This window comes from Heloderma suspectum, chromosome 3, assembly GCF_057233095.1.
Source record: "Heloderma suspectum isolate Gila_16-S chromosome 3, 16-S_ref, whole genome shotgun sequence".
NCBI lineage: Eukaryota > Metazoa > Chordata > Lepidosauria > Squamata > Helodermatidae > Heloderma > Heloderma suspectum.
In genome coordinates, this window is record NC_139460.1 from 35,377,084 (window position 1) to 35,396,164 (window position 19,081).

At 46.4% G+C, this 19,081-nt stretch overlaps 1 protein-coding gene across 1 annotated transcript in view; it reads right to left on the reverse strand.

The window, feature by feature from the left end:
* Positions 1-19,081, reverse strand: part of ATP8A2 (ATPase phospholipid transporting 8A2) — a 519,580-nt gene that overhangs the window by 341,535 nt on the left and 158,964 nt on the right. The window contains exon 26 of the mRNA XM_084845428.1: positions 7,721-7,893. Within this exon, the coding sequence (XP_084701554.1) occupies positions 7,721-7,893 (173 nt within the window). The remainder of the gene's footprint in view (positions 1-7,720; positions 7,894-19,081) is intronic.

A 19,081-nucleotide genomic window follows, 5' to 3' on the forward strand; every position in this document is an offset into this window, starting at 1 on the left:
GGCTCTCAGGAGTAATCTTTTAAAATGAAACTGCAGTAAATTTGGGTCTGTTTTGCAGGAAGAGAGAGGCGCATAACAACATATATTGACCTCAGTGAATGGGGTTACTTAAAAATAAATGAGGAGTAGGTGAGGTTTAGCAAATGGTTAACAAAGCAGAGTTTACAGTCTAGCCCTTTCCAGAAATGCAACTTTGTAGCAATTGTGCCTGACTGTGATACCATTACCTACAGTGACAATCTAACATGTTATAAGGGATTATTAATTGAACAAAGAGCCATTAAATGCAAGTAAAGCAAGAGGACTGTTACTTCAAGTTCAAAGGCATATGAATGGCAGCCAGAAAATTGTACATGAGATCCATAGGAGACCTTAATAGATTCCCACACCATATGTGAAACTTATATATGACAGTCTTCCTTGGAACCCAGATTTGATTTTAAAACCTGTTTAGAAACATGTAAGTGAATTTCTATGACATTTTTACAAGCAGTACTAAGATTGCTGCTTGTAAATGCATCTTCTGAATACTGCTAATGCAATACAGAAAGTAGGCAGTTCCGATTTTAAAATCAAATGTACATTCTAGCCAATATGAAAAGGAGTCTTGTGGCATCTGAAAGACTAACAGTGCAATCCTATGCATGTCTACTCAGAAGTAAGTCCATGAAGTTCAATAGGACATATTCCCAGGCGAGTATGTATTAGACCTGTGCAGGGACCCCCTGATCTGCCACAGAGGCTGCCTTGGGGCTTCAGAGGTGGGCCCACTTCATTTCAGGCTGCTTTGGGGGGCTTCCAACCTGCTTCAGCCTCTGGCGCTGAAGCAGGATTTGGATAGCCAAATACCACTCCCCGCCACTCCCGCTTCACAGTGTGAGCCCCTAGCTCCTTACCTGGGCCCTCAGAATTTGCACCGGCAGCCATTTTCCTATTCCAGGGAATTGTTGTCGCCACCAGCTCCTGGGCCCTTGGTGTGGCATGGTGAATGCTAAAAATTCCACATTCTCATATCTTGCCCAAACCTGTGCCAAAGTTTTGTACTAGTTCTGTGCTGTTTTGTGTCACAAATCTTGAGTTTTGTGCTGTCACCCACAACTGCGTACTGATGCATCAAATTCAGGAGTTAACGCAGACAAAAAACATTCTCATATCACCTCCGAATGGGTCACAAACTTTTGTGTTGTTCTGTCCTGCAAATCCCAAGTTTTATTCAATGGGTCTTTCTTCCTCATAAATAAGGAGTTTCCCTCATTAAAATAACTGTTAGTTGTTCAGATATTTCAATACATTCGCATGAGCTTACTGGGTTACAACCCACTTTCCAACTTGGGATTTGTGGCACAAAAGAGCACAAAACTAGCACAAATCTTTGGCACAGCTTCGGAGGAGATAAGAGAACATCAAAATTTTTCCTTCACCAGGAAGGTGAAAGCCTAAAGATATGTCATTTTCACACTTTTGGTGCTGGAAAATCAGGATTTTGGTGCTGGAAAGTCAGGATTTGTGAAACAAAATTTTGGTGCTGGAAACTCAGGATGTGTGAAACAAAACTCAGGATTTGTGAAAGAAAAGAGAACAAAACTTTGGCATAGGTTTGGATTAGATATGAGAATGTGGATTCTTTAGCATTCACCATGCCCACACCAACAGTATCTCATTTTCATGCTTTTGGTGTTGGCAGAAAACTTGAGATCTGTGGCACAAAATTGGCACAAAACTTTGGTATGTGGGGATGTCAGAGAATTTCGCCACAAATCTCGGGGAGGCCAAATGCCAGCGCATTCGGCCCCCCGAAATCGGTGGCGAAACGGTCTGACCCCCCCCGCCCCCCCGGGACGGGACTTACCTTCGGTGAATCTTTCTGACGGCGGCATGGCGGCGGTGGCAGCGGCGGGTCTTCCAACCGGCTGCCACCGCCGCCATTTCCAAGTTTAAAAAAAACCCCAAAAACGTGATAGGCTACGTAAAGAGTTACGTAGCCTATCACGGCTAAATTTTAAAAAACACCGTGATAGGCTACGTAAATGTTTATGTAGCCTATCACGGCTTTTTTTTTTTTTAAACTTGGAAATGGCGGCAGTGGCAGCCGGTCGGAAGACCCACCGCTGCCACCGCTGCCATGCCGCCGCCATTTTGCGTACGCGCGTTTTTGTTTTTTACTCAGCCGTGATAGGCTACGTAAATGTCTATCACGGCTGACCACAGAGACGCAAATGCCGCCATTTGCGCCGCCGCCATTTGCGGACCCGGCCGGCCAGGATTCAGGGGGGGAGGGATGGAGCGCCTCCCCTCCCAGCCAGAATTTCGGGGGGAGGGACGGAGTACCTCCCCCCCACCTCGAATCAATTTCGTTAAAAGGTAAGTCACTTTCATACATCCCTATGTTTGGAAGAGATGATAGTTTGGGAGGTTCGTAGTTAACAGAGCTTATTTCTGAGTAAGCATGTATAGGATTGCACTGTAACAGATTTATTGTGGCATACACTTTCATGGACGTCTTTAAAGCAGGGATGGGCAAACTCTAGGGCTTAACTTCATTGCAAAAATCCCTTTGCATGTTATCAGACCTCTGGCAAGATTAGTCTATCCCTTCCAGGGCTGCCTCTTGTGTGGGAAGGAAGAGGGAGAGAGAAAAACGGGTGTCAGAAAAAGAAAAAGGGTGACCTACCCACGTTTGGCACTGGCTCTGCCCGCTGCTAGCTAGAATTCCACTCACCTCTGACATGCAGCCCCCAACAGATTACTCACAAGGGAATGCAGCCCTCAACAGAAAAAGTTGCCTGTCCCTGTTTCGAAGGGTCACATGACTCCTTTTTTGTACTGCTGTAACAGACTAACATGTATATGAAATTCTATCTGCTGTTGCATTTCGTTGGACTTACAAATGTAGGAAAGCGAGGGGGAAAGGAAAGAAAAATGGACGAATCTGCAAATTGGAATTAACTGCTCTCTCAATGCTGAGCAAGTTGTGTAACCTGTAATTGACTAAGGAAACAATCCTAGGCAGGTTTAGACAGGCTGGCTGGGGAATGCTGGGACTTCTAGGACTTTTTTCTGTCTAAACCTGCATAGGATTGCACCCTGAATTACTTCTTGTAGATCATTTTGAGCATGTAGACCCTACCAGCATTGCACAGAACAGTCAAATTCGCACTTCAGTGGACAAGTATTTCTTCCAAGCCAAAGAAAAAAGGAGGAACCTGGGAACTACAGACCAGACAGTCTGACATCAATCCCTGGGAAAATTCTGGAGCAGATCATAAAGCAATACATCTGGAAGCACCTTGACAACAATGCCGTGATTACTCGAAGCCAACATGGATTTGTCAAAAACAAATCTGATCTCATTTTTTGATCAAGTCACCTCCCTTGTAGACCATGGGAATGCTGTAGACATCATATACCTCGACTTCAGCAAAGCTTTCGACAAAGTGCCCCATGATATCCTGATGAGCAAACTAGCTCAAAGTGGGCTAGATGAAACAACGATCCGGTGGATCCACAGTTGGCTACAGAATCGGACTCAAAGAGTGCTTATCAATGGGACCTTCTCAAACTGGGGAGAGGTAATGAGTGGGGTACCGCAGAGCTCAGTCCTGGGCCCAGTGCTCTTCAACGTTTTTATTAATGACTTGGAGGAGGAGGTGCAGGGAATGCTGATCAAATTTGCAGATGACACAAAATTGGGAGGGATAGCTAATACTTTGGAAGACAGAAACAAAATTCAAAGTGATCTGGATAGACTGGAGTACTGGGCAGAAAACAACAGAATGACATTTAATAGGGATAAATGCCAAGTTCTGCACCTAGGAAAAAGAAACCAAATGCACAGTTACAAGATGGGGGATACGTGGCTCAACCACACTACAAGCGAGAAGGATCTTGGAATTGTTGTCGATCACAAGCTGAATATGAGGCAACAATGTGATGTGGCTGCAAAAAAGGCAAATGCTCTTTTGGGCTGCATTCATAGAAGCATCGCTTCCAAATCCCGGGAAGTACTAGTTCCCCTCTACTCAGCACTGGTTAGGCCTCATCTGGAGTACTGTGTCCAGTTCTGGGCACCACACTTTAAGAAGGATGCAGACAAACTGGAGAGGGTTCAGAGGAGGGCAACAAAGATGATCGGGGGACTGGAAACAAAGCCCTATGAAGAGAGACTGAAAGAACTGGGCATGTTTAGCCTTGAGAAGAGAAGACTGAGGGGAGATATGATAGCACTCTTCAAGTACTTGAAAGGTTGTCACAGAGAAGAAGGCCAGGATCTCTTCTTGATCATCCCAGAGTGCAGGACACGGAATAATGGGCTCAAGTTACAGGAAGCCAGATTCCGTCTGAACATCAGGAAAAACGTCCTGACTGTAAGAGCAATACGACAATGGAACCAATTACCTGGGGAGGTGGTGGGCTCTCCCACACTGGAGGCATTCAAGACGAGGCTGGACAGCCATTTGTCAGGGATGCTCTGACTTGGATTCCTGCATTGAGCAGGGGGTTGGACTCGATGGCCTTGTAGGCCCCTTCCCGCCCTACTATTCTATGATTCTATGATTCAAGCCTCCGGAGTGGCATCTCCTGGGAAGTATGTAGCTACCCAGACATACAAATAAGTGCCAACTCCTCACTTTCCAAACAAATCAGAGCCAAACCAAATGCTCAGAAAATGCAGAGTATGCAGCTATGTATCCAGTTTGTATTAATTACAGGCAGAGGATGGGAGGCGATCCTTATCAGAAACGCGGCGTGTTGGGAGGGAAGACTTTTATCTTTACTCCCCCAGCCCAAATCCAAATCCCACACTCACGCATGCCCAGAAGGTAGGGAAAACATCCCATTGGAGCCAATGGGATTCCCCCCCCCTCTACATTCTAGCCATGGAGGAGGGGGGACAACTCAGACTCTGATCGCACTGGGGCATAAAGGTATAAACCTCCCTTCCCCAGTGACAGTGTTTCTGATAAGGATCCCCCCCACACACACATCCATAATTAACATAATCAAAACTGAATAGGTAGCTGTATACTATGCATTTTCAGAATGTCTGCTTTGGCCCGGAAGCTATGAATTGGCAGCAGAAAGCAGTGAGTCCTCACCAGAAGTTTCTTGGCAGAAGCTCCCCCCACAACACACACACCTTAGGAAGTACAGGGAGACATTCCACCCATACGCTGGCAGCCAGTGAAATCTGACCTACATCAAGCCTTTTGATTAGCAGGTCCTAGCAACGTGATACATTTCATACATTTATATCCTACCCTTCAATGCAATTTATTTCTAGGGCAGCTTACACGGTTCCAGTAAAAAAAGAAGAAAAAAACATCCAAAACATGATATTTATCTCCTGGGTCAACTCAGCCCTTGATAACTCTGTCCACTGCCTAGCTCTCCCTAATCCTGCCGTCCTTGCTTTCAGTTCTTGCCTGTCCCACCCATCTCAAACCACGGGGCTGCCTCAGAGGCTGCTGAGCCTCACTCTGCTTTCCGATCATTATAACTATGTGAGCCTTACAAGGAAGGATAATTGAATAACCCCCTCGGGTCCAATCCAGGTCCCATCCCTAGACCTCCAACAGGAGGAACTCTTGTTTATTGGCAAGGCACTCAACATTTCTGTCTTCTATGCCTTCTGTATGTCACAGTAGAATGTAGAACAGGGATGCAGAATCCCAGGCCTGGGAGCTGGATATGGCCCTCCTGGGGTCCCAATCTGGCTCTCTAGGTTCCCCGGATGGCCATGCCCCCTTCCCCTGACCACCACAGCTTGGCAGTAGTTTCTTGCCTGTTGCACAGTTTTTCCCCATTCTAAACGGTTGAAATGCCGCTCTAAGGCTTCGTGACTGGCAGTCAGTAATGTACCTGGGGCTGGAACTCGGGGCCGGAGTCGAGGGCCCCACAATCCAGATGGCCCCCAAATGACCACCCGGAGAGTGGCAGGTGGTGGAGGCAGTGGCAAAGAGGTCTGGCATCAGCACCTCAACTGGTGTGGGCATGCCAGGGCCCACCAGGGCTCATGCTGCTCCCCATGGCATCCTTCTCATTTTTAAAGCCTTTTTGTAGTCAGTGGGAAACCAGCTGGGCACAGTTGCAGGTGCTCATTTTAAAATATCCTTTTCTACAACAAAATGATGCTTATTCCCAAGCAAATGTGTTTAGCATTGGGGTGGCAGAAACAAACTCCATAGTAGTAATATGACTTCCAAAACGCAAAGCTGCACATGCTCAGATGATAATGATGATGATGATTTAAATCAGGGTTGGCAAACAGTTTTGTTTGTTTGTTTGTTTTGCTCTAACATATTGCCCAGAGAGCTTTGGCTATGGGGCGGTATAGAAATGAATGAATGCATGAATGAATGAATGAATGAATGAAATATCAGGAATGTGGAAGCAGCGATAAATAGAGCTGTGCATAAATGGCCTCTTGAAATTCTCCACCTTACTTGCGGTCAGAGAAATTTGGGAGACAATTTCACCAAATTTCTTCAGGGGGAGGAGAAATTCTCCACTGTTTTTCCCAGGTAGGGCAGGGCTCCGCATTGGAAGGGCTTGTAGCACAGCTGCTTTCTTTTCTCCTAAGGGTGTTGGGGGGTTTCTTGCTACAGCAGCATCAACTGTCTTGGCAGGCTGCCCCTAGTTTGTCTCAACAACAATGCAGGTGGGGGCCAGTGTTGTGTCCAGCTCCAGGGATGAGGTGTCGCTAGCGCTTTGCCAAAATCTGTCCTCCAACTTCCTGGAAGTTTCCTCCCCCATGAAAGAGGCTTCCATCATTCTGCCTCATTCAGGATGTTTTACAAAGTCTTTTTGTGGTGTTTTTGAGCTTACCTAATCACAGCTCGCCTCCCAGGCTGCCTGATTGGAAAAAGCCCTATAGGAGGAATGACCTCATGGGGCCTTAAACTGGGCTTTAATTGAAGTGTAGGAAGCTGAGGAGGCCACAGGTGGGCAGAGAGATGAATGTACAGCGACAAACAAGACACTGGTGCTCACTCCTTGGCCACCTCCTAAGTAAAGTAAGCCCAAGAAACCCAACCCCAACCCAGGAGAATTTCTCCAAAAGTTCTTCACCACTGAATTACTTTTTGAAAGCCATTTCTCTTCTATGAAATTGAATGAGAATGGTTGGAAAAAAGGTGGGAGAAATTTTCAGCACGTTGCTAGTCATAAAGCATGGAATGGTGGCAGCATGGAATGGTGGCAGCAGGGGGTGAATAGGACTGCGTCACAACTGAAGAGATACACGAGGCTGTCTAACCCCCCGCCCCACCCGACCACTGTGAGACCATTACTTCCAGGCTCTACAGTTACCTAGCTGCAGCAGCGCTGGCAGCAAGAACTTTATCCTCAAAACACGGGGGTGCTTGGGGTATTTCTGGTATGTTTGGCTCTGCCCCCTTCTGCTTTCGGCCCCACCCACCACTAAAACGCAGTGCTGGAAAGTTTCCCCGAAATGGCATTTGGCCCTCGGGCTGAAAGAGGTTCTGCACCCCTGATGCAAAAGATACAAAGTACAGTTTGGGTGGCCAACCTGCTGTAGAGACAGTTTGTAGGAGAGACTACATTCCCATGGCACAGAGTCAGGCCCCCACCCCTGTGTGCCGCCCCTGTGCTGCCTAATCCACAGACTGGAAGCAAAACCACTCCAAGGCAAGGAGGGAGCTGCATTTGTCCTACTGCGCGGCACCCTCATTTCCAACGGAAAGATCTGGAGATGTCTTACCTGCAACAGATGACAGCCTTGCACGACAGCGCCAGATCCAGGAAGGACTGCCGTACTTCAAAGGAAAGGGCATACTTCAGAGTCTGGCCATCAATAATCAAAGCAATATCATTTTCTTTGCCCAATGACTCGCCCAGGTTTGCACAGTGCTGAGTCAGTGCTGCTCGCGTTGCCTAAGTACACAAAGGGTGGCGGGGAGGGAGGAGGAGAAGATGGTGACATGTTATTATCATTTCACCATCTCTGTAAACAATGGGGATGAATAATAATTTCTGGGGCCCGAAGCCAAGCAAGTAAGAATTGCTCAGGGAGGGCTGCTTGTGTTCTAAATTTTGTGCTGTTTTGCAAACCTGTTATTATGCAGTATTAGCATATACTTCATTTAGGGCAGCCACTTACACATTGCCAAAGAGGAATTCCATCACCAAAATAAAAAAGAGGGCATCAATTTGCATAACATTTGCATATAGAAATTTATATGTATAGGTGCAATTTTTTTTGTTTTCATTTATTTATTAAATTTCTTAATCGCCCATCTAGCCAGTCACCCGGCCACCCTGGGCGATGTACAGCAGTACAATCTAAAACAGTAAAATTACACATTGAAACAATGTATTCTAAAATACCCTAAAAGGTAAAGGTAAAGGTGTCCCCAACCAGTCGTGTCCGACTCTAGGGTGCGGTGCTCATCCCTGTTTCTAAGCCGAAGAGCCAGCGCTGTCCGAAGACGCTTCCGTGGTCATGTGGCCGGCATGACTGAACACCGAGGTGCACGGAACGCTGTTACCTTTCCCGCCGAGGCGGTACCTATTTATCTACTTGCAATTTCTTGCTTTCAAACTGCAAGGTTGGCAGGAGCTGGGACTGAAGACGGGAGCTCACTCCGTCACGCAGCACTCGGGTCTCGAACTGCTGACCTGCCGACCTTCTGGTCTGCAGTTCAGCGTCTTAACCACTAAGCCACTGCGGCCCAAGGTAAAGGTGTCCCCAACCAGTTGTGTCTGACTCTAGGGTGTGGTGCTCATCTCCATTTCTAAGCTGAAGAGCCAGCGCTACCTGAAGACGCTTCCGTGGTCATGTGGCCGGCATGACTGAACACCGAGGTGCATGGAACGCTGTTACCTTTCCCGCCGAAGCGGTACCTATTTATCTACTTGCAATTTCTTGCTTTCGAACTGCTAGGTTGGCAGAAGCTGGGAATGAAGACGGGAGCTCACTCCGTCACGCAGCACTCGGGTCTCGAACTGCTGTCCTGCTGACCTTCCGGTCTGCAATTCAGCGTCTTAACCACTAAGCCACCGCGGCTCCAATTATAAAATACCCTAACCCACCTCAAATGCCTGCCTGAACAACCAAGTTTTTAATGTGTGGCGGAAGCTCATTAAAGGGGGGGTATGGCGGAGTTCCCTAGGGAGGGAGTTCCACAGAGTGGGGGCCACCACAGAGAAGGCCCTTTCCCTCGTCCTCACCAGCCTAGCCGTCCTGGTTGATGAGACAAAGAGAAGGCCATCCGAGGCTGATCTTGTTGAGTGGCCTGTCTGGTGTTACTGGAGGTGCTCCTTGAGATAGGCTGGGCCGGAACCGTATAGGGTTTTAAAGGTCAGAAGCAATACCTTGAATTTGGCCCGGAAAACAACAAATTTAGAAAAAAATAACTATTTTTAAAATAGAAATACAAAAATCACACCATAGTGGAGAGAACTGACCGGTAACCTGTCTGCCTGCTCATTCGGCTCTCCAGTTGTTGATGGGCAGCTTCAATGTCCCTGCTGCTCTCCCCCCTTATGGCTCTTTGACTTTAAACCAGACTTGGACAGCCCATCAAATAGAGGAACCTTCAAACGGAGGACTGCTTTCAGCCAGCTCTCCAAACTAGACTGTACTCTCCAAAGTAGGGCACCTGGCCACCCTAACTTCATTGGAATGCAGCATAAGGTTGCTTTCACATGCACTGTTTATGTTTTATATTTTAATGGGGAGGGGGTTGCTCTGTGTGCTCACGGTGGGTCCCGCAGCGATAATGGAACAAGCAGAGGCATGACAGTAACATTTCATACTGCCCATTGGATTGGATCCAGAGTTAGCCATGCTTAGAGTAGGCCTATTGAAATCAACAGGACAAGCTAGTCATGACCCGCTCAAGTCCAGTTGATTTCAATGGGTCTGCTCTAAGCATAACTAACTCTGGATCCAAGCCACTATCACCATTCAGCTAGCAACTCTGAGTTGAAGGCATCCCTAAACAGAGAGATCTCGCATTGCCTGTTAAATATATCTATGCATTCATGCTTTAGATTGTCTCCTTTTATAGTGCTTCAAGTTGCAGGTAATAGCTACAACAAAATATGAACAAGACTGGAATGGGATTATGTTTGTCAGGAATAAAAAAAATACTATATTTATGTACCATTGTAATCTTGTGACTGTTTTATGGGCACAAATCCCTTCAGGGAAAAGTCACAAATCCACAGAAACCTGCTGCGGATTATAGAATCTTCTATCTGCATCTCTGATTTGACAAGCAGATGTGGGGGGAAATGTGTAGAGAAGCCACTCAAATACAGACCATACAACCGCAGGTATCAGATAACAATTACTTCAGTTAAGGTAAGTACTGTAAGCAGTCTCTAACAAGGGCCTCAAGTGCACCTTACCTCAAGCACCCTCAGTGCTCTGGCTCTTTCATAAGTTAACCCAGACTCCACAGACCAAGGGTGTCCTCTGGGCACCTCTAAAATAGATACACTTAGCAGACAATGCACGACCTTTCTGTGGAGGCATGCATTTAACTCAGAGTTGTTAGTTGAATGGTGATCATGGCTTGGAGCCAGAGTTAGCTGTGCTTAGAGTACATGGAAATCAATGGGACTTGAGTTAGGGGAGTCCTTCTGCACTTTACCTCCTGTAGCACTGGTGGTTCTTTGATAACTCAAGCCAGATTCTATAAGGCAAGGGTGCCCTCTAGGCTGGAGTTCTGTCAGTTGACCCAGCAGCCTGAAGGTGGTCAGTTGAGCTTGCAGCCCAATGAGGAGTCATTAGGCCCCAGAGCAGCCTTCCTTCTGGGCCAGGCATCTGAGCAACTCATCCCGTTGGGTAATAGCACAGACTCACTTGCCATGCCAAGTTGGTCTTTGACCTTCATCCTGTCCATGATGCCTCTGGACCTTGGTTCCTGTTAGAAATGGCGTGGGTGCCTGATTCAGTCCGGGAATCTGAGGGAGCCGCCCCTGCTCACACCCCCACTTACCGAGCCCCTGCCCCTGCTCGCCTCCTGCCCATTCTCGGGGAATGGCCTGCACTCACTCCAGCAGCCTTGTCAAGCTTTGCGGTCGCCATTTTTTGAGAAATAATATGGCGATTGCAAAAATGTGCATATTTGCACATGTGCAAAAATGTGCATTTTTGCAAATGTGCATATTTGCAAAAAATGCTCATTTTGCACATACAGATATGCACATCTGCAAAATGCGTATTTTTCATAAGTGAATGTGCGCATTCACAAAATCTGCATTTTTGCACATATTAAAACATGCACATTTTTGCAATCGCCATTTTATTTTTCAAAAAAAATGACAACTGCAAAGCTCAGCAAGGCCAGCGGGGTGAGTACGGGCTGCTCGCCGAGCGTGGAAAGGGCTTGAGCACGTTCCGGGGACCAGTGAGTGGGGCAGGGGCTGGGTGGGCATCTGGAGAACCCGGATGGGGGTGACTTTGCACATCCCTAGTTCCTGTTTGTCTGATCCAGATCCTGACCTCCAGCTCTTCACAATCACATCTCCTACCTCTGGCCCGCATACCCATCACCCCTGTCAGACATAGCCTGGCATCCAACTTTGCAGAGGACAGTCCTCTATTTTTGGAGAGCTGGCAGAGGGGAGTCCTCTATTTGAAGGTGTCCTCTCTTGGATGGGTTGTCCAGTGCAAGTGTGGTTTAAGAACATAAGAACATAAAAAGAGCCATGCTGGATCAGACCAAGGGTCCATCTAGTCCAGCATTCTGTTCACACAGTGGCCAACCAGCTGTCGACCGGGAACCCACAAGCAGGGCATGAGCGCAATAGCACCCTCCCACCCATGTTCCCCAGCAACTGGTGTACACAGGCTCACTGCCTCCAGTACTGGAGGTACCACATAGACATAGCCACCAGGACTAGATAGTCTTCTCCTCCATGAATTTGTCCAACTCCCCTTTAAAGCCATCCAAATTGGTGGCCATCACTACATCCTGTGGTAGCGAATTCCATAGTTTAACTATGCACTTTGTGAAGAAGTACTCCCTTTTATCTGTCCTGCATCTCCCACCAATCAGCTTCATAGGGACCCCGGGTTCTAGTATTTTGAGAGAGGGAGAAAAATGTCTCCTTCTCCACATTCTCCAAACCAGCATATTTGGTAGACCTCCATCATATACCCTCCTTTTTTCCATAAGGAGGGAGAGCAGCAGCGGCCTTCAAGGTTCCCATCAACAGTGAGCATCTGGACATCAGACTGAGCAGGCACACAGGTCACCGGGTCAGTCTTCTCCGCTATGGTGACAGGTATTGTATTTCTATTTAAATTATTATTTCTAAATTTTCACCTATACATATAAATGTGCATATGCAAACATTAGGCAAAACAGTGTCTTCTGCTGTCCTCTTTCTTTGGTGATGCAATTCTTCTTTTTAGGCAATGCCTAAATGGTCACCTTATTCAGACCCAGACTCTGTGGCAGCCTATCGAGAGCTAGACACCAAACCTGAGAAGCATTAAGTGGTATCCCATTCCTAAAATTGCATTGGCACACCTCCTTGTAATGTCCTTTCAACACCACTGGGGCATGTTTCGGGACGTTATCCGCTGGCACACTAACAACTCCTTCCAACAACTGCTATGCCCTAGCTCATGTGCACAAATTGCTCATACAAACAATTCATGTGTATGCACACAGTAATGTCAGATGAGCATACTCACAAAGGTTACAGGGATAGCTTTGATCATCGGGGATTTCTGTGTCCCCAGTGCAAGACAATGCTGCGTTTGGGGTGGGCCTTGGGCTCGTTCTGCTGAGTGAGGCACAGGATGTCTACCCCAAAGTCCTGTCCCGGTGGCACCACTAACTACAGAGGGTGGCAGGACTGTAGTCCTGATTCCATTTGATGCCCATTGATTTCAATAGGAGAGAGTAGTGCATGCCTAATTCTCTTCCATTAAAAGCGATGGCATTTGGTGCACAGAATTTTGATACGATGGTTATTTTTGTATCTGGCTTTGCATCACTGCCAAGAACAAATACTGGTGTAACCAAATGAGGAATGAGAACCACAGTAAAGTCAGAAAAATTGGTTATGGCTCCGGTAGTATCCTGAGAGTAAGTCCCATCTATCTCAATGGACATTACTTATAATTAAGCATACAAAAGATCAGGCAGTAAGAGGAATCCTAACCCCCTTGGGCTGCTGTCTGAGGGGGATTAGGGTAGAATGGAGATGCTTCTCTGCTGGAGGGGCAGCATCCGCTCCAGTGGCTCCTGATATGCACCTGGAAAGTGCTGCAGGCCTAGATCTTTGGCTGGCGGTTTTCCCTCCAGCCATAAGCCCCAAACTGGAGCGTTCCAGGGGATGGAATAGCTTTGGATCCACTTGACATGATTAAACTATGGAATTCGCTACCACAGGAGGATGTAATGATGGCCACCAACCTGGATGGCTTTATTCCTGGAGGAAAAGGCTATCAAGGGCTACTAGTCTTGATGGCTATGTGCTACCTCCAATACCAGAGGCAGTGAGCCTATGTACACCAGTTGCTGGGGAACATGGGCAGGAGGGTGCTGTTGCACTCATGTCCTGCTTGTGGGTTCCCGGTCGACAGCTGGTTGGCCACTGTGTGAACAGAATGCTGGACTAGATGGACCCTTGGTCTGACTCATCATGGCTCTTCTTATGTTCTTAAAGTTCCTCCATTTCCCCAAGAGGCTCCTGGATCAGGCCCCAGGGGATGGAGTGGCTTTGGATCCACCTGATCCAAAGCTCCCCCATTTCTCCAAGATGCTCCTGGATCAGGCCCATCAATTACACTAGCCTCGAGGTGGCATAGCTAAACTCCCCCTTCCTTGTTTTCAGTGGTGAGCTTCCAAATGCTGGCTAGCATGAGTGGGCCAAACTTTGACAGTGGCAGATGAAATACCACTTCGCTCCCACCCCACTAAGGATCACTCTGACTAAGAAGAAGGAAATTCAGCTGTCTTTCTTGTGTATCGTTTGAATGGAGCGTTTTAGTTGGAACTAAAGACTGAATGCTTATGAAACTTCATTCCCCATTCCTTACATATGGTATTCTATATAACCTGGTTCCCTCCAGATGTTTTGGACTTTAACTCCCATCAGCCCCAGCCACCATGGCCAACATTCATGAATTCTAGGAGTTGTGGTCCAAAACATTGGGCAGGTACCAGGTTGGGGAAGTCAGCTTTATAAAGTTCCATCCCAGCAGTAGCTTTATCTAAGGGGTGAATCATAGAATAGTAGGGTTGGAAGGGGCCAACAAGACCATCGAGTCCAACCCCATGAAGGAAGTGATGGTTGTATTTTTTTATCTCTCTTTCCTCATCTGTTGACTGTTGTGATTCAATTTGGGAGCAAATGCAAAAACTCCCTGATCATGAGACTCAAAATACTATACAAACACGAGCCTAAAATTATTGGCAAGTACTAAATTATTTGGCAAGTACTAAATTATTGCGTGGGATTCTTGAGCTGTTCCAGTTCCCAGCAACAGAAATGGGACTCAAGTGTCAATTTCCCTGATTTTTTCTGAAATACTTCACAGATCCCTTTACAGGGAGGGAACCTCTTCCACTCTTCCAACAGAAACTAATTTTTCTCTCTCCTTCTCCCTTCTCCATAGATTATCAGCACCCCATTCCCACAGTTCACCAGTCTAGGAAGCCTTCACAGAAAACTTCCTTGTTATTTCTGCAGCTCAGAGCAGTTCCAGACTTTAAGGGACAGAAGGACCAAGAAGGCAAATGTGGGTCAGCCAAAGTCTACTTCTGGGACCTGGGTTCCCCAAGCCCATCTGAGGAAGAGCAATCTGTAGGATCACTCTGAGGAAGAAGATTGGGTGCCCAATTCTGTCCTGGAATCCAGGAGTTCAAATTCCTCAAGTAGGGTGCAGTGAGAATCTTGACTGGTTCATTTTTCATTGCCAAAATCGGCAAATTGCTCCATAAACAGGACAGAAAGCATTTGAGATCAAAACAACGCGAATGTGGGAGAAAGCAAAACAGACAGATTTGCCCAACCAGGCAGAGGGTTTGGAGTGCTTAGGTCTTATAAGCCTAGGTTTGAACCCATGTGTAGTCAACCACATTCATGGTTCTGAATTAGAGTTACCACCTAATTTTTTCCTGACTGGCTGCTCATCTTTAACACCTACATGGAATGCAGGTACAACATGAACCTCTCCATGCTGGGCATAGCTGTATCTACTGAATTTGGGGCAGATGAAAATGTTGTTCAGTTGGTTGTTTGATAAGACAAATCCACAAATTTCTTCATGAACAGAACAGAAAGAAGTTGAGCTTTTAAAAATGTGAATGTGGGAGGAAGGAAAACTGACCAATCCATGCCCTCAGTTGTGGAGTCTGAATCACCATGGAATCAATTGTGGAGCATCTATCACTCTGCCAGCCACTCAGCGCACCTCGTTTCCAGATAAGCGCCCCGTTGAGAAGACAGAGGGTGGGTGCACTAGGAACTCTATCCACGGAGGCCAGAAAACAACCTAGGCCACCCCTTTAAATTCCTCCCATCTCTCAGCGGAGGGGCAGGGGCTCTCATCAAAACTGGAGATCCCTCCCTTGTGTGGCATAAGGCCCGGGGAGCAGGAAGATCCACTTGTTGATCTGTGGCACCCCATCTGTCTCAGCCCTCATGGGACCAACCACATATCTGCATTATGCTATGTTCTGATGACACTGTCCCATCTGGATTTACAGTTCAACCCAGCAAGTCAGCTCTTCTTTCTTAGCGTCTTCTATCTAATGTACATTTTTCTTTGTTCTTTCTTTCTCATGCACTGGGCTATGGTGGGGTGACTGAACGGTCACTTTAAGAAGCATGACTAGGATTTAGGGGCTTCTTGCACCTTCCTAGAGCAGTCTGTAGTTTTGTTGATTTTTTTAAAAGAGAGAATAACTGCACTACTGCATTCCAGCACCATACTAGATTTGTGTAGTTGCACCAAGGTAACAGAAGGTAGTAGAAGAGCAGAAAAACAAGAGCGAGCAGAAGGGAGATTCAGAAAGCTAAAATTAGAACTATGAGGTAATGGTTATGATGGATTACATTATTGTGTTATTGTATATACCTGTGAACACAATAGGCTTGCCAGGTCCTCACTCAAAGATCCCACCTGTCCTTAAATTGCTCAAGGCAGTGGGGGAGTGTGGATCTGCTCTACCTCCTGCCATATTCCTCCACTGGCTGCCTTGTCTGCCTGCATGTTCTCTGGCTGGGATTGCCAAGTGACTCAAAAGTGGCACCCACCTTCTGGAAAACCCTCCGCCGTGCAGTTCGGGAGGCAGAAAATGTAACACCTTTTAAACACTTCCTGAAAACACACCTTTACACACAGGCTTTCCTTGGGCTGTAACTGCCGCTGGGTTTTACCTGGTATTTTTAAACCTTTGAAACTTGTATTTTATGTTTTTGCAAGTTGTATTTTATGGTTTTAATTGTGAACTGCCCAGAGAGCTTCGGCTATTGGGCAGTATAAAAATGTAATAAATAAAACAAAAATTAAAAGAAACACCAGACTGGTCTGTTCTTGTGCCTTTAACAGTAGCTTGATGTGCAGAAATGAAACTCTTCAGAGCACTGAGATAAACTCTGCACCACCAGCTGCTGTTAAAAGGCACAACTATGGGACTAGTGGAAAATCTGGCAACTGGGTCTCTGGGGCCAGACTTTTATGCCATCAATAGTAGAGTGAGAGGGGATTTTGACAGGTGCAGCTTGTCCTGCTGGGGACAAAAACTGGACGAGGCAGGTGGCCTACAGAACCAGTGAGAGAATAGGCTGTCAAGTTGCCTTAGGGCCGAATGAAAATATTCCCTTTTCACAGCTGCATTTGCAGGCTGCGTAAGTAGAAGGCTGCTTTCTGCTCTTCTGGGGGGTGAATTTCAAAGGGAGAAGTACCACGATGATCACATGACATTCTTCCCAGCTGCCATTTTTAATGCCCCAGAATGATGCTACCAGTAGTTTGTTCCAGGGCATTCTGGGGAATTAAAAATGGCAGTCAGCAGCCGCTCAGGTGAGTTTTCCCGCCCATCCACTCTTGAAATCCACCTGCCTCAAAAGCAGAGCGCCAATTTCATGCCACACCCCACATACAAGACTTCATGCTACTGAAAGTTCAGCCTAGCACTAAACTTGAGGCATTTAAAGGAGAGGCAGGATTTCTATCTAAGGACCTGGCAACACTCACCCCCAATACCAGGAGCCAAAGTACATTATGTATTTTACATTTCAGTATCACCCAATAGCTGAAGCTCTCTAATTATGCTAGTCTTGTGTAAGTGCATGTGGCCCTGATTTGGATTGGGACCACCACTGAGTGGAAGGGGAGGATTAAACTCCCCCCCCCAACACTGTATCCACCAAAATTCCCCCTGTGGGGGAGGCGTAAAGAAAAGAAAAAAGCCTCCATGGAGATTTTTTCCTTTTAATACCTCCCCCCCCCAGGTGGGGAAAATTCTGGGCTGCTGGTGGTGATGGTGGGTGTAGGTTTAATCCTCCCCTCTCAGTGGTCCCGATCTGAATTAGGGCTGCACACGCTTACATGACAATAAATAAAAAGTTAACCATCTACACACTACGTGATTAGCATATAACATGTAGCTTGGCTCTTGATTCAGTGGTCCTGCAGGAAGACACACACAACTCCCTGGGGAAAACAAGTTCTGCTTTAACCTCCACAACTGCAACAGGAACTGAGCATGAACCAGCATTTCTCTTGCAATTAGGATGGGAATAAACTGTAATGAAGACTTTTTCAAAAGGTTAACTAGGAACAAGCTGCGTTGTGATTAGCACACTGTTAACAAAGGGGTGTCTGTGAATAAGAAGTCTTCCAAAGCACATTGTAGCTAATCTGTTTCCAGCATGTTTATCCCCATTCTATGGAACTCTTGGGGCACAGATGGGTGAGTCACAGCATTTTGTCTGGTCAGCTACTGGAAGCCACTGGAAATGCTCCTTTAATAATTAAAAACAGTTACAGATGCTTTTGCCAGATGGGTGAATGCATGTAGAACATCCTTCGCCACTCTGGTGCCCTCCAGATGCTTCAGCACATAACTCCCATCAGTCGTAGCCAGCATGGCTAGTGGCCAGGAATGATAGGAATTGTAATCCCAAAATGCATTAAGTGACCAGCCTGGAGAAGGCAGTTTTAGAATAAAAACAACAAGAACACTGACTCTCTCATCCTTAAGTTTCAAACACAAATTTCTAATATTATTTTGAGACCAGAGTCCTTGTACAACCATTAAGAGCCCTCACACAACAAAGGAAAGCCCTAATCAAAAAGCCTGTTTCTAAAATTTTATATATCCTACCTCTTGAGCCACCCAGTCCCATATTTTACATAGCCTGCCTCTTCTGTGCTGACCCGCAGTCCCATGCTGCCTTGCAAACATTAAAATACAATGGGTTGTATCCAATGGTGCCATTCCTCTAATACAAAGCTTCCACTGCTTGTGGAAACCCTTTTTTATCCTTGCACAAGTGTCACATCCAATACTTTGATTCTGCTTGTGTAAGCTGTTGCAAAAGGAACTACACAGCTGCCCTGCAAAGAGTTGCACAAAACATTTCATACTTTGTGCAACAGCTTGCTCAAGTAGAATCGAAGTTGATTTGACACTTGCACAAGGATGAAAACAGGGTCTCTGCATACAGTAGAAATGTTGTGCTAGTGAAATGACACATGGAAAAGGGATGTTGTGCTAGTGAAATGACACATGGAAAAGGAATGTTGTGCTAGTGAAATGACATAACTGGATACAGCTCAATATGAGAAAACCCTGCATCAACAACAAAAATACAGCGGCACAGCAAAAATCAAATGAACAAAACACCTCCGGTAAAAATAGAAGTTCATAGCATCTTAAAAGGGCTTTAAAGACATCCATTTGGAGCCATGTCATCCTGCAGTGACTTGCAGAGCTCTGCAGGTTGTTTATCTCAAACAGGGGGGGAGGGAGATTGAGAAACCTTTTTATCTTCCCCTGGAATTAAAAGGGGAAGCTTACAGTACCATCCGGATGAAATCTTGGAAGAACAGCTGCTTCTGCGGAGAAACAGAGGGGCTGGA